The 15,241-nt window shown below is 52.7% G+C and overlaps 6 protein-coding genes across 6 annotated transcripts; 1 reads left to right on the top strand and 5 right to left on the bottom strand.

Moving 5' to 3' along the window:
• Window positions 1–115: 115 nt before the first annotated feature.
• Z520_06753 (uncharacterized protein) lies at window positions 116–1,242 on the bottom strand (the record flags this gene model as incomplete). Its single annotated transcript, XM_016777253.1, has 2 exons — window positions 116–907; window positions 1,036–1,242. The coding sequence occupies 2 exons, from the start codon at window positions 1,240–1,242 to the stop codon at window positions 116–118; spliced, it is 999 nt and encodes a 332-aa protein (XP_016631424.1).
• Window positions 1,243–1,809: 567 nt separating this feature from the next.
• Z520_06752 (uncharacterized protein) lies at window positions 1,810–2,481 on the bottom strand (the record flags this gene model as incomplete). Its single annotated transcript, XM_016777252.1, has 1 exon — window positions 1,810–2,481. The coding sequence occupies one exon, from the start codon at window positions 2,479–2,481 to the stop codon at window positions 1,810–1,812; it is 672 nt and encodes a 223-aa protein (XP_016631423.1).
• A 481-nt stretch (window positions 2,482–2,962) lies between these two features.
• Z520_06751 (uncharacterized protein) lies at window positions 2,963–4,228 on the bottom strand (the record flags this gene model as incomplete). The annotated part of the gene is made up of 1 exon (XM_016777251.1): window positions 2,963–4,228. The coding sequence occupies one exon, from the start codon at window positions 4,226–4,228 to the stop codon at window positions 2,963–2,965; it is 1,266 nt and encodes a 421-aa protein (XP_016631422.1).
• Window positions 4,229–8,045: 3,817 nt separating this feature from the next.
• Window positions 8,046–9,378, bottom strand: Z520_06750 (uncharacterized protein; the record flags this gene model as incomplete). The annotated part of the gene is made up of 4 exons (XM_016777250.1): window positions 8,046–8,146; window positions 8,213–8,536; window positions 8,597–9,010; window positions 9,264–9,378. 4 exons carry the CDS (start codon window positions 9,376–9,378, stop codon window positions 8,046–8,048), a joined length of 954 nt encoding a protein of 317 aa, XP_016631421.1.
• A 329-nt stretch (window positions 9,379–9,707) lies between these two features.
• Window positions 9,708–10,540, bottom strand: Z520_06749 (uncharacterized protein; the record flags this gene model as incomplete). Its single annotated transcript, XM_016777249.1, has 2 exons — window positions 9,708–10,325; window positions 10,403–10,540. 2 exons carry the CDS (start codon window positions 10,538–10,540, stop codon window positions 9,708–9,710), a joined length of 756 nt encoding a protein of 251 aa, XP_016631420.1.
• Window positions 10,541–13,860: 3,320 nt separating this feature from the next.
• Window positions 13,861–14,445, top strand: Z520_06748 (uncharacterized protein; the record flags this gene model as incomplete). The annotated part of the gene is made up of 1 exon (XM_016777248.1): window positions 13,861–14,445. The coding sequence occupies one exon, from the start codon at window positions 13,861–13,863 to the stop codon at window positions 14,443–14,445; it is 585 nt and encodes a 194-aa protein (XP_016631419.1).
• Window positions 14,446–15,241: the final 796 nt, after the last annotated feature.

The raw sequence follows: 15,241 nt of genomic DNA, 5'->3' as shown, positions 1-15,241 counted from the left end.
CAGTGTCCCTTTCCCTTCACTTCCTCTCTCCCCCCCTATCTCCAGCCTGTCTGGCTTTTCCGTCTTGATTGACTTTTCTCCCCTCTCCACCCGACTCTCCATCCCAAGGTGAGATCTAGTTCCCAGGCCCCCTCTGCCTCTCACCCAAAATCGTAGCATCATCCGCCGAGGTGGGCGGTCCAAAAGTCTTGTCACACTTATAGGACCAGTATCTCGAGAGTGCGTACCAGACATAGTTATCGGCGTTCTGTAGCGACTGAGACATTCCCGACCTTGAGTCAGCGGGGAGCTGGTTGATGTGCATCGCATTCCACGGACCATAAGCCGAAGGAACCCAAGGCCCGTCGTAGTCCCAGATACGGTGGCCATGGTCCGGGATGTTAGTTTCATAGCCGGGGATGCTCAAAAACATCCACGGCCAGTGGAACAGTTCGTGCAATATCGACGACCCGAGCACCTTCATGTAAGTTGTGTCGCGATCCCCTAAGCCGTCGCATCCAAAACCCGGGAGGGGCGCGCCGTCGGGCTGGCCGCCGACACGCGCCCAGGCAGGAGGGTTCTCCGTCTGCCTTAGGGAGAGGCAGTATTTGAATATTTCGCCATCGGGGCACATTGATATCAAGCCAGAAAACTGCGCCGTTGGACGCGTGTCGTAGACGGTGTATCCGTATGTGTGGCCTTCATCCTCACCACACGATATGTCAACGGGCGGGTTGTAAGGGTTGTCCCCGTACGCGATGCACAGGTCGACATAGTCCGGATTCCACGTCGCCGCCGAGTTGGATGAAGAGAGCATCACCATGATGTCTACCGGGCTGATCTCCACGAACGGGTCAATGTTGGCGATCGTTCGGAACATGCGCTGCACGAAGGTGTAGTCTTGGGGTTTGAAATATCGCAGGAAGGCCTGCCCAAAAACAGAAACATTTGGGCGTTAGCAAAAAGGCCAGGCCACGTCAGGGTCAGGAATGTCTGGATGGGAAAAAAGGACCGATGAACTCTCGTCTTTTCTGTGCGTTGCAACTTGTTACTTACCGGGTCACAGTCGGTGGCAGTTAGGGAGACAACCCTTGCAAGTGTTATGGCATCTCTGAACGCCTGCGTGACATTCCGCTTCGCGTTCGGACTTGTACCGTCTGGATAGGCAAAGAATGGAGCTGCGGCAAAGCTCAGATTCGGGGTGAAAAGAAGTAGCAGCAGAAGAAGTGTGGGCACCACTCCTACCACAGCCTTGAAGATCATCTTGCTTAACGAGTGTAGATGGATGCGAGAGAGCACACGGAGCAGGAGCACAGCGAGGTATGGTTGAAGAGACTCACATTGCAGGAAACTCAAGTGAGGTTTTTCTTTGCTCCTCTGCAAGGCAGATGCAACCTGCGATCACTTGAGCCCGAAGTGACAGATCTGAATCGATTCACTCCACATCTTCACTCACTCGGTGATGCCGGGACGGGGTGAAGCAAGTCATTTGCCTCGCTTGCCGCAAGTAGTGCTGAACGATCGCCAGACAGTGCAGGGACTTGGCGGCCTGGTGACACTATGGCACTCTCAATATCGTCGTCGATATGCCCTGTGGCAGAGAGGGAATATACGTAGCCAGGCATCCTCTTTCTCAGGAGCGATATCTGTGCTGGACGATTGGCGCTTCAGAAACGGCTTCGTTAGCAGTTGAACTGATGGCCTAGAAAACAGACATCAGCACAAGAGATGTTATTGGAACTGGAAAATGAGAGGTGATATTGGGTTGTTCACTGGTATGTATCTCGCGGGCTCCTCCTGTGCCGTCCATGGGAACTTTCCCGCCCTCTCTTAGAACGTGTTCCCTGGGCCCTTCCAATTGAGCACAGCTACGGGCTCCTGAACTGGCGTCATCTTCATCAACCTGCCGTAAAACTCCATGCTCCTCTCCTTGTCATGGCCAATAATGCACAAACTCCGTCTCAAATAGGGCATGTCTTCGACGACTTCTTGGACACAGCTGATGAGCCACTTCCCCAAGCCCCGGCCCTGCCACTCGGGCTGGACGTACACATCGGTCAGATAGAGAAGACTGACGCGATCGGTGATGCAACGGGCGAAACCAATCAGTGAAGGGCCCTGTTCCTCTCGCGCTGTTGTTCCTACTGGCCCTTCTGCATGGGCTGTGGCTGTGGGATTGCTGTTAACGCCTGGTTTAACGGATGTCGCGATCTCATGCAACGTTTCCGCAGGGTCAGGGGCCGCCGCCACACCGGTGCCTTCTTGACTCGGTTCCGCTGCCGGAGGTGGTGCCGGCGTGGGTGAGTAAAGGCCAAAGCAGATGGAGTTATCCAGCATATCCCGCATGACTGGTTCGGGAAGTGGTGAAGCCCAATACATATCCTCCGAGGCAAAGGCTTTGTTAAGAGTGTCGATTGGTATCAGCGCTGTATCCGTGGATATCATAAAGCCATCTCGAGTCCACGTTTTGGAGGTCTCCACGGCATGAGCGACGTGAGACATAGCGTCTGCTATACTCGTAGGGCACGAGACTGGCGCGTCTTGTGAGAGATCGATCGAAATAGCGGGCTCCGTTGAAGGAAAGTCAATGAAAGTCACGTCTGAATCAACGCATCAATAAATGCAGTCTTCCATAGACAAATAGAAGGGTTACAACCATCGTGCAATATTTCGACTCATAAATCCCTTGCTCCCTCAGATGCCCTTTTCCCTCCATTTGCAGCAAGTTTCCCGAGAGAGTACAGGCCCCTGGATCCGGAGCCTAATGAGGTTGTGAGATCACTTCTACCCAGGCATGCTCGTTCAGCAATGCATGTAGACATAGCTACCTCCATATGGGCCAAATAAAAGTCAATCCTTATTCTTCGTTGGCATTTACAGTCCTTCATCCCAAACAAAGGTTTCGCTAAGTCAGCCAACTCACAAAAGCCATCATCTTCAGCAGCAACACCGCAGTCTCAGAGGTAGAGCTCGGCCGAATGATTTATAACTCCGGCTTGATACCCGTTTCTTGCTCCTCCACAGCGTCAAGTTCCTCGAATTTCTTTCCCGCCGGGCCAAAGTATACCTCAAACAAGCTCCTCAAATCCTTCGCTCGCAACTCCATATGCTCACCAGGCAAGCCCACGAACTTCAAACCGCCCTTCTCGTCCAGCTTCTTCAGGCCGATCCAATCCTCCTTGTAGATGGGCCTATTTCGGAGGGGTGTAACCGAGTTTTCGGTTTCGTTGAATTCTGCAAACCATGCACTCTCTTTCGGAATGAGGGTTTTGTCATTGTCGAAAAGGATCATCACAAATCTTTCCAAGGTGGCCAGGTTTTGGGCGTAAGTGACGTTCTTGCGTGTGCGCTCGTTGTTGATGTCCGCCAGATAATTCGAATGCTCGAGGTAATTGTCAAAATCTTTCGTATCGCGGTAATACTGGGCAGGCACCAGTCTCGACTGGATGAAGTCGGACCAGACAGTGCTGCTCTTCAAGAGCGCATTGGCGCCTTGACAAATCCAGTCCGAGGCCGAGGCGCATTTCTGAAACTCGGCAATGCCATTGTGTGGAGATCCGAAAGTGACCAGGGACCGAATCTTGGGTGCCCAATGGGCGCATCTTTCGACGTAGCCTCTCAGGAAAACGCCACCTTGGCTGAATCCGATTGCGTCGAGGGCAGGTGCTGTGCGCAAAATGTTGTCGCTTGCCAGCAAGTGGCAGACGGAAAGGACTTGTTCGGTGACGTTACCAAAGAACGAAGCCTGGCGATCCGCAGAGCCGGGGTTACCGCCCAGGGAAATGATATATGTATATGTGCCCGGATGGATATTGTCCAACATAGCTGCGATCTCTTTAATCCCTTTGGCGTCGGCTGAATCTCCAAGCCCGTGCCAGATCACCACGGGGAGGGGCTGGTCGTCGTCAGAGCCACCGTCGACCGTTTTCGCGGATGGATTGGGGGACAGCCTTGTAATCCTGACCCAATCGTCTTCGACAATCGTCTCGATGACATGAGGGAGGTCGGCGATTTTTGGAGTGAGTCTGAGCTCATCTCCGGTCTCTTCCTCTTCTCCAACAACACGTGAGGCAGGCAGTCCGAGATACTCTTCCAATGCCTCCACTGCGAGTTCAGCCGCGGTGGCCTCGGACAACCGGTCAGGGGAGTCCCTAGGTTGGGTCTGGAAGACTTCGGCTTCGGGAAAGATAACGATGGAGAGGACGAAAGAGGACAGCGATAAAAGGAGCGACACCTGTGTGAGCCGCATGTTTGCAGTTGTCAACGCGATAAATAACTACTGAGAGAGATGCAAAAATGAATCACTTCGATTGAAGGCCTGCTTCACGATGAAAAGAATGATGTTGCCTGCGATGCCAACCAGTGCTGACTTATCGACCAAGCTACGGTCCTTAGTAACAGCGCATCCCTGCTCGCTTGGAGCTCGGACATGCCAACCCCGGATCTTGGCAGGTACCACCGGGACTCTTCCAACGCACATTTTACGTCATTCAGCCTTGATGCTAGTAGCGTAGGAATTGGAAAGCCTTCTCTGGCAATATATCAACAATTGATGGTGCTGTCTATTCCCTATATACTCTGGGAATTGGAAAAGAAGTATCCTCCTTATTTTCTCCGACGCCAGCCAGCCGATGGGTATCATAAAGAAGCCAGTCATCCTTCGCTTTTTCCATCTCCCACGAAGAGTGTACACCTCCCTTTACTAGGCCAGACTCCGAATGTAATCAGCATTGCATCATCCTAGTAATCCCAATCCATCTTCCTCCGAGACAAGGACTCGAACCTTCTTCAGATCTTGGGTCCACTTCCTCGTGACATGCAGCCACATTTGCTTCTCGTCTGTCCGCTTCTCTTCGACAAATTTCTCCAGACTCGGCTTGGTCTGCCACTCTTCCCATTTCCGCCCATCTCTTACAAGCATCTCGCACGTGAGGTGAGGATATTGTGCCCGTGCCGATGCAATAGCTTCTCTGTCTGCGTTCATGCGAAATTCTTCCAGTTGACAGGGCGGGCAGGGGTGGTCCTGGTGAGGCAGGAACGTTGGCAAGCCCATGTAATGCGGGGTCGGGTAGTGCGAAGATGAGGTGCACGAGAAACGGAATCCTTTGGAGGAGAATGATTGCGAGCGACTAAACATGCGACCCAACTCCCCACATTCTGAAGGTTGGCAAGCCACACCTGGCAGAGGAGCCGAAACTTTCGTGGGCACTCGAGATATTGGTGAGGACGGCGGGGTGATAGAGGAGCCCGAAGAATTGGAATCTAAACTTCCAGTCGATGAGGAGGAGCACCCTCGTGACGACAAAGGTCGAAGATTCGAGCTCGACAGTCTGTTCTGACAGTTGTAGCATTTGTAGGGCTGCTGTGGGAGCTTCACACCGGTAGTCTTGAGAAGCGGGCACGGCGCCAGTTTGCATGTTTCGAAGCCCATCAGTATGCCATGTCCACAACAGAACCGCAGCACGTGAGCCTTGCACATCTCGAAAGCTGTCCTTTATAGAATATTGAGATCAATATTGTAAGAGGTTGGCTGAATGGTGTGTGTGGACTGAGGATCTTTAGGGAGGAAAAAAACGCGCAGCTGAAACGACAAATGCTTCGGAGGTCCGAGGTCTATAGCGGCATTCTCAACAGGCGGCGTGTGGACATCGAGACATCAGAAAAGCAGATTTGGGTGTCTCTCGTGTGATGTGCTGGTCGTCCGGGGTCCGGGGCGCTGTGAACGTTGGGGAAGGGAGGCGTTGTGCGCTGGACCAGCCAAAGCAGGCGTCCGTGCCAATGCCGCAACAGCAAATCGCAGGTTTTTCGCTCGCGAGGTTTGGGCAGCAGCGTATGCAGGGCGGTTTGTACAACCCGAAGTAAGCGAGTTTTCAGGGCGTCATGAGACCTAGCGAGTGCAGAGGGTTGAGTACCGTTGAGGGCCTCGTAGGGGAGGAATCGAAGGTCCGTGTCGAAGGTGGACGAGGTATTTTGGTCGTGGAGACGAGAGGGTAATTAACCGTTGACCGAGAGGTTCATGAGTCCCACAGCAGGTGGCAGTGGCAAGCAATTAATAAAATAAGGCAAAGGCCATGAACGAACGGCACAGAGGGGTCCCAGCTGGTGTCGGGTGCCAACGAGGGGGGTACTCTGGAAATAAGAGGCGGACAACGAATAACGAGGAGGGGTGCAATGGACCAGTGAAGGAGAGGAAAGAGAGAATCAGGTTAACCGTTAACCGGGGGTAGAGTAGATTGACTAGGGAGAAAAGGAACGACGAAAAGGCGAAAAAAGAGAATGCAACCATGCAAGACAAGAAGGCATAAAAACGGAGACGGGGTTGTGAAAGGAATGAACCCTTCATCGGCCGGGATAGGGTCGATTGACGAAGAGAATGGTTTTTCGTTGGACGGATTGAGCATGGTGGAGTGCCACTGGTTGCGTGGTTGCAGGCTTGCAGCAGCCCAATGTAGGCCGCAGTGGGAAAAAAGGTGGGATGCGCAGTGGGAGCCATGAGGAAGCCACTTGTCGATCGCCCTGCGCCCCTCGCGGGGGGTGGGATGTCCGCCGATGTCCTCCCTTATTGGGGGCTGCTTTGTTGAGCTTTTAACTAAGAGCCGCCCAATTCTTTTTCTCCCGCATGGCCCATGGCCGCGTACCCGTCCAGTTGGGTTGGACCTCACCCTCCTCTCTCAGCTCACTCTCACGTTTTCGCTTTCCTTGATAGAACAAACTTCGCCCGCTCTCGTGGGTTTCTTCTTTGAATATCCCGCTCTCATGTCATCATCCTCTTACCCCCTTGAGGCGGGTGTTTTCTGTGCAGCTGCCAACTCAGGCGCGCCGTAATGGTGATACCTACCTAGGTATGCACAACCCTTCCCACTGTCCGTTGCAACTCGGGGGATGACGCCGGCACAGAAGAGACGAAAACAAGACAAAGGTTGCATTGACAAACAGCAAGATGAAATCATAGCAGCGAACGGCATGCTTTGTTCCTCGACACGACAGGACGAACCACTGGGGTTTTTTGGCTTCAAAGGGTCTCGAAAGCTCGGTTACTAGCCACCCGGCACGATAACGTGGGTCCAGACTGGTCTCGGTTCGGGAATATACGAGTAAAGAACTGAGCGCGTCCTCCGAGATCAGTCCAAGTTGCCCAGAAAACGTGTCCGGGCCCGTCCATTCTACGGCTTCTCTCGGGTTTCCAGAAGGCGCGCTTCGCCGCCCAGATTCCTCATGTACGACGAGGAGAGCCTCGGCCAGGTCCCACCAGGCAATCATTTCCAGCAAATTACTGTTGCAATCAATGTTCCATCCACGACGCACGTCAACGTCAACCCCGGAAATGCCACGCCTCCATCCTCCAGATTCTTTGCTTGCTTCCCGACCGCTCCAAGAACTAGGTTGCCGTCGTTGCTCCGTTTTGGAACTAGAAGTCGGACGCAGAGATGAGAGGGGCATCCCAAAGTAAGCTCGAGGGGCATGCTTCGGTATCAAATGGTTGCAGCCCTCGGTGACGACGCACATCTCCCGACCAGCGCCACATGCTCTGTTATCGGGTGGATACCTGAGACAGTGAGACGTGCCGCCAATCTGGTCTCTGACAGGTCCACATAAGTCCATGATCAGAATGACGGCATTGGCAAGTATAGCATCGCCCGCAGAGTGATGGATTCGCACCTCCTCTCCCAAGGACTTTTCGCGGGCAGATGCCGTGGTCACTATCATCTCCGATAAGCTCAACTTTGGCCCTGCTCATTCAACCTCTTTTGTGCAGTATGTTTGCTGGACGAGGTCCCTCAGCCAGTAGCGCGCTGAATGTGTGTCACGAGAAAAGCAGACGTCTCCAGGCAGAAAGATTTTCTTGAGGGCACATCAAGTGAAATTGTTGAAACAACCCGAAACGACCTCTGGACCGGTCTAGCAATACCCGATTCCGAGCAACCCCTGTCAGTGGTATCTGCGTCTCGTCAATCGTCCACCTGGTGGACGAGGCCGCAGACCCGTTTGATAAGCATGGATTTGATTCGCGCACTCTTACTTCACACCAGACATCTTCCAAACGGGTACCGCTTGAACACACGCATCTAACCAGAATCACCTGACTCGTTGCTCGCAGTGTCGTAGTACATGACTATTTTCTGGATCTTGAGAACATTCTCGCGATTCGGCGGCCCCACTGCCCAACCTGTTGCCACCGTTGTCAGAGAAAGTTGTAACAATTTCCGGACACACTTGATATCTCGATACATACCTTTGTCACCATTTGCCCAATTATTCCAGACGAAGCTGCCTGGCACGTTTGGAATGTTGTTGGTAAAGTTTGTCTGGAAAACGCCGTCTATGTAAAAAGCTGTGAAGTCCACAGTCCAGTCGATTCGATACTCATGGGCGTGGATTGTGCAATCAGACGGAGCCGGTCCGCTTTCGGATGATTTGTCCAGCTTTGTGGGATCCACGGCTTGGTTCGTGTACCAAAGGGGTATTGGAGCGTCGGGCCCGTTGTTTGATAAGGATGTCGGATCAGTCAAATATTCGATATCACATTCCTGAGTGTCGCTCTTGTAGAAGAAGATCCCTGACATCGTTAGAATACTCGTATATAGTCTCTGACAGGGCGGTTGATTTGGAGACAGACCATGACAGGTGCCGGGTTCCGCGCTGAAGATAGCGGTGGTTCGAAAGCTCCCGTGCAGAATGTTCTTCTCCACGGTCGTTACCTCTGCGCTGCTGACTGCGTTACCATTCTGCTTCGAGGGTCTCTGGCCTCCTGGAACTACCAAGCGCAGAAATCCTCTGGAGCACCGAACGTTCGCTGAGTCAAATCGCCTGTGGAAGGGAATGTCGTTCGAATTCCCGCAGAAAACAGTGTAGTTGCTCTTCTCAAGACCTTCAGGCAGCGAATGTCCTTCAAATGTGTACACAGCTCGGTTAGCAAATCTTCCCACGCCTGGCACATGCCATTTGTCACCGTCCGCCGTGACCTCCTCGTGTGCATCGGCATTCTCGACGTTCGAGGTGTTTGCCACCGGGCTTGTAGTGATCGTGTTCCCTGGGGGAGAAATTAGTCAGAAGGGTCTCGTGCTTTCTAATATCTCTCCATATGTGCTCCCAGAAGAGAAATAATTGGGAGAGCAATGATGGAGAAGGTGGAAACTGTAGTCGGCATAATGAGGGTACACGGCGTCCTGGGTCGAGTCTTATCTTCAAATTACTCGAGACATCTCTCAAAGAAGCGGAAGCATCGTATCATAATTACTTCCAAGTTTGACAAAAAGATGCGTCACCACGCAATGTCCGCTTACCTGCCGCAGGCTGTGCAAGTGGCTGATTCTCCGTATCCTTCTTTGTCCGACGTCTTCCACAGCAGCCAACAACGATGCTCACCCAGCTTCCCTTGGCTTGCTCTCCTGAGGACATGATGATTTGGTTATGGGTTAGGGATTGTACCTTGAGATAGGAAACCTGCGACAATGTCAACCCATGTCAGAGAAGCCAAACACCCTGAATGTGCCTTTGTGTGGCAGGGGTTACGGGGCACCAATTACCTTCAAAGAATGGAACATGAGTGCTTGGAATACGATTTTGAGGAATGAAATGCTGTTGGCAGAGCAGCTGCGAGATGTTGGTAGTAGGATGATCATGTTTGGTCCTGGGGGTGACACGAGAACCTTTCGCGATCGACTGCGCTTTCCATCCAGTTCTCGAGACATTGGAAAGGAGCAAGAGGGCAGGGCACATCCCAGTCGCTAGTCACAAAGTTTCCATTTGACCTCATACCCGAAAACGGTTCTGCGAAGTGCTTCATCTCCGGGGTCATTTTCAAACATGACTTTATCCATGGTCTGCTCTAGTATCTTATTAACCACAAAGCCTTCAGCCCGAGCCATTTCAAAGAAGTGGAGATCTTTGTCGAGCAACCAAGGACGATAAGGCGTGAAAAACACCAGGGCCGCCGACTCGCTCGTCTTTTTCAGGCAGTCACGGACTGTGGCCAGCAGTTTTGCATGCTCAGAGTGGTTGAACAAAATGTCGGCCAGGATCAACAGATCAAACCCATCAACATCAGGCAGGATATGCAATTTCAAAGGCTCGACCCGACCGCCCCAAACGAAACCCTCCGTTACGATGTTCGACTTGTTGAGGAGAGCTGAGCAATGCTCCACGTTGTATTGCAGGTTCGCAACCAAGTCCTGATCTGGATAATCTGTCACCACGACTCTTCGAGCTCCTAAGATCGCAGCCACCAAGCTAGGAAGGCCGGCCCCAGCTCCCAGCTCCAAGACAGTCTTGTTCTGCACGAGCGCCTTCGCGTTCTGCTCGAGATACATGGACATGACTTGACCCGCATTCCAGAGTAGATGACCCTTGACGAGTGGTTAGCGGAACGAAGAAATGTCTAGATGAATCGACCGAATCACACCCAGAGAGGACTATGGCCTACAAGCCGAAGCGAGAGTGTCTGGCCGGTTTTCAGGGTGTAGCTCGTAAAGGTCGGCGGCTTCTCGGGCTCGTAGAAATCAACAGGCTCTTGAAACATTTCAAGAGAGGTGGAGGAATCCTCATCTTCGCCGCGCTCCATCGTGTTCTGTGGCGGAAATGACAGAGGTGCTGCGCAGCTAACAGGTGCCGTTGGACGCCAAACACAACGAGCAGCAAGCGAGGTCAATTTTTTCTGCATGTGGCGCTTCACAGGCCTAAAAGTGCGCCGAATCTCGCTATGAGAGCTTTGCGCCACCGAATATTGAATGTTACAGATTTTGCTGTTCTGCTGGCTGCTGCTCAGATTCCCTGTGTCCACATCGTCCCCGCTGCCAGTTTGCCACGGAGAGAAGCTCCGGAGCTCCTGTGTTTGGCCTTGTCTTCCTACCGTGATCTATGATGAGGCTCAGCCACTACAGTGAAAGTTCAGAGTTGCTTCAGCACCTCGGCGCTACCCTCATTCGTCGCCGTGTGAATGGACACCATATGTCGGAGAATCGTCTTCACCGGCTCTTCGCATTCGTCGCTACTGGACCGGGATATCAAGATGTGCCTTCATGAGGGTACTGGCTGCGAATAGCTCAACTTCGAGCACTTCCAGGATCTGTGACGGCTGTGGCATTAAGCGCGTCGAGTTCCAGGATTACAGGAACGGTCCTTCACACTCATGGAGACCTAGCTGGATGGGGTTGCTTTGCACGATCTTCAGTTCCGAATTTTGTCTTGCTAATGGTCGTGGGTCGTCAATACCACGATAGACATTTGTTTCCGTCCTTTCCCGATGTCTCTGGACTTCGCGACTGCCATTTTGGCGGTCAGAGATGGCGTCAGACCGGCTTTCCTTGCGAAGATGGCATCGCGAATATGGATCAAGGAATATGGGTCCTGGTTCCGGTGCAAGCCTGATCCTTTGGACACGCATGCGAATCCAGCTCGACGCCACCCTGTGCCCTGGGTGTGCGTCTTTTTTTGCCAAGCTCTTCCAGAAGACTTCCAATATTATTCTCCAAGTGGCCCACCAGGCGAGCTACGACGAGTGCTGGTCGGAGCCTTCACCTTTGCTGACCGTAGCGAAACCGACCCGTAGGATTGACCCATGAGCTCCAACCGAACGCTGAACAATGCCATATATACCTACCACATCGAGCAGACTCAGCATTGTTTCTTAGGAAGCCGAACTCAGCCGCTGTTTCGACCTCGGGCACTGGCACAGCAAATACGAAGGAGGAACTCCAGCTATGCTTACTAGCTGGTGGAAAGGGACCACTTGCAGCACTGACTTGATAGCTGCACCCTATGATTTAACCAAGTTTCTTCGGAACAATGGGGCTAACTCTTGGACTTCACTATTCCTCGGCTCTCTTGTGGAGCGTCTCGTTTTGTGTGATGGGATGTCTCTGTTGCTGCCAGGAGCGTTCCTGGTTGGACACAGCCGATCAACATCGATGTGGTAAATCGGCAACAGACACGCTGTGCAGTCACTTTGTACACCACGTGTCTCCCAACTGACGCGGCAAGAGCTGCGGGAGCTCAATGCGGTGGGCAGATTTGCTGAAGAATCTAGCCTTAGGTTCTCCACGGGCTCCCAGCTTAGGGCCGCTGGGGGTCTGATGGGTAAGAATCGGATGACAATGCATGCCTGGACATGTCCACGCCGAGTCTGGGTATCGGCATTGGGTATTGACTGATGACACTAAGATTCCTCCATGCAAGCGAGTATCTGACGGGAGTTGGAGAAAAGTCAAAGGCACGCAAGATAGGCGGGTAGTGCCCTACATCGCTAACGTGCAAGTGGCATGGATTCTGCAGGACGATGATGTGATGAAAGGTCCGGTCGCAATGATACGGTGAGAGGTTAGAAAGTTGCTGGGTGATGGTGGCCTGACTCAGGCTATTGACAGAAGACCGGCAGTCCCTCGTTTGTGCCTCTTTTCTCATGGCCGCCAAAAAAGCTTTCAAGTACTTGCGTGGGCAGGGTGTGGAGTTATTTTACCTCATCCGAGATTGACCTGTAGATATCATTCGGCATCCACCCTTAGAGCAAAGCACGTAGCCCGGAGGACTTCCGTCCAAGGTCCGCGGAAGGACGCGCGAATACCTGGTACCTACTTAGGTAGGTACCTAGGTAGGGACTGGTTTTCTGTCATCAGTCGCCTCACCAGCTGAACAATCAGGCTCCGGTGCAATGATAAAGCAGGAGGTATCCAGCGCCAGATGACCTCGGCAAATGCATACAAAGCAACATAATGGGGCACTGATTTGTGCCGTGGATGTTAGTTATCATGGAGCGGCCACCAGGGCCACCAGGGCTGTGTGGTACTTTTAGTCACCAGGAACTCGGTACACATGATATTAATTACATACCTAGGTACCTACTAGGTAAGTAGACATGCTGGATGACAGACGGCGAGCAGCTGGCCGGCAGATTATCGGGATCCGCTCTTTTCAATCCCGCATCTGCCCGTTGCCTGCAGCCGCCGCAGCGGTCGCCCCCCATCGCCCAGTGAATGTGGGCAAATGCTGGGATTCCGTGATCCCGTGACCCCGACATTCCGATGCATGCTTCCCATTTGCCGCCTGCGCTGTCTTCTTCTCGATGGTGTCGAATTTCTCTAACCTCTCGTCTCTCTTCACCATTCTTCCCACCTTTCACCACCTCTTCCCCTGATCTGAACCCTTTTATCTTCGATCTCGTACCTGGGTACTCAAGACCTGCCTCTTGTGTGGCCGCCCCATCTCGTCGACCAGGTTCCCCCACAGATCAGCCCGGGAAAACGTGCCCCCATGTCAGCCAATTGAAAGCGCCCCGCATCTCTCCAGACTCTGCCAGGCTTCCAGTTCCCGCTGTCCCAGAGCGGCAGACTTCCATCTTGCGAGCCTGTTTCTCCCCCCACGAACTGGCTATTTCACCAGCCAACCGCGGCCTTGATCGGCCTCGCCTTTGACTCCTTCGACTGTAAAAGTACCACGCCCGCCCCTCCTGGGTGGTCAGACAATCTCCCCCCGCTGCCTCGACGGTCCGTTTTCCGACCCTCTCCAGAAAGTGCAAGAGGAAAAATACTTGGAGAAATCGACATTCGAGGCGCCTGGCTCTCCAAATTCCCAATTGACCGCCGCACTAATCTTCCCTCCCCCGGCATTTCTTGCCTCGAGGTCACTTTTACACTCACTTCGACTCTTTTTGCCTCGCTACGTACCTCGTGTTCCAAGTTGCGCCTCATATCACCCTCCTGAGCACCCACTGTCGACCTCAACATCGACCTCCTTGCAGTTTCTTTCGTTCACAAAACACCTCTAGCCGCGCGCCCTGTTTTCTGAAAAGAAGGAGATAATCTGAGCTGAGACAAAGCCGCCTGATTCAGCGGCTACGTCTTCTTGAAACACAACCTTCCGCCCTGCGCCTAAGGGTTGAGGGTCAAGATGAGCAGCCATCCACGCCGGAGTGCCCGACTATCACCACGTTCTCAACAAGAGCAATTCCAGCAAAGGAGCGGTGGTCGTTCTGCTTCCACCTTGACAAACAACTTTTCGCAGCCCTCGAGTGCCTCGACGAGTTCCCACCCGAGTCCCGTCAGTGACCATCTACAACCTCCTCCGCCACCGCCTACTCCCCAACAGCCGCAGCATCGTATTCAGATACAATCGCACTTCATGCCTCACCAACAGCAAGGACACCCGCATATTCACGCCCCGTTGCCTTCGCCTTCGGCTGCACACATGGGCCCATTCTTCGGCGGACACTACTCACAGCCTAATACATATGCCTCCCAGCAAGTGCATCCCGGTTATCAGGGACAACAGCCTTTTGGGGACCAACAACCCCAGGCGCATCAACAAGAGCAGCAGCACCATCTACACCCGCACACAAATTCGATGTCTAAGGAGCATCCTGCATACCCACAGTCAATGGGGTCCGGGCAATTGCCGCCTGATTTTCTGGCCGAGGCAGCAAAACGTGCACAAATGGCTTGCTTAATGCGAGACTTGGGCGATGTCTCTCTGTGAAAAGAGCACTTTTACAATGTCCTGCGATTGTCCATGTATTTTCCTCACGCGACTCATTTTGCTTGCTCAGATAACGACTCCTCGCCACAAGATGGCTTCTCGGATGAAAATGTGTTTACCGAGGACACTTTTACTTTGGCATGTGATTAACCACAACACGGATGTTTAGCACCCACCAAAACATGCCACTCAAAAGGACCACCAGGACCTTCGTTCCGGACACCACCTGGAATTCATCACCATGCAGCCGATAGTGCACCCCGCAGCACCTCGATCTAGTATTGTCACCTTCCGAATTCAACGCGAACCAGAGGACCACTGGATTGCTCTTCCAACTTCCGATGCAACGCTCACACGAATTTGATCTTGTTACGTCAGTTTCTCCACATTTACGACATTGCCATCTTGCAAGCCACCTATCGACTTTGTTTGCTTCTTAACACTCGCGACTTACTCTTATCTGCACGATCGGGGTCTTTTTGAACTTCTCTTCTCTGGAGTCGTCATTGTTGTCATGGGCTGATACCCCCAGAACGTTTGAGGCTAAATTCTCGCAAAATTCTCGGCGGAATCGCAGACGCCCATCGAGGGCCTAATGGATAATCCACTGTCCCTTTGTGGCATGTGGGGATGGCATCGTGTATGCTTCTTGACAGTCATATCGAGGGACCCACCTTTGTACCGGGCTCGAAAAAAGGCATAGAGGAGATACTTGTGGCTCAGTGCTCTCTCTTAGCTTGCGAAAAGATTTCGGGTTTTCATTTCTTTTTCTGCTTTTTTGTTAGATGAGCGAAGT

This window comes from Fonsecaea multimorphosa (assembly GCF_000836435.1).
Source record: "Fonsecaea multimorphosa CBS 102226 unplaced genomic scaffold supercont1.13, whole genome shotgun sequence".
NCBI lineage: Eukaryota > Fungi > Ascomycota > Eurotiomycetes > Chaetothyriales > Herpotrichiellaceae > Fonsecaea > Fonsecaea multimorphosa.
The sequence above is the reverse complement of the archived record's forward strand: the minus strand, read 5'-3'. Positions and strand labels throughout refer to the sequence as shown.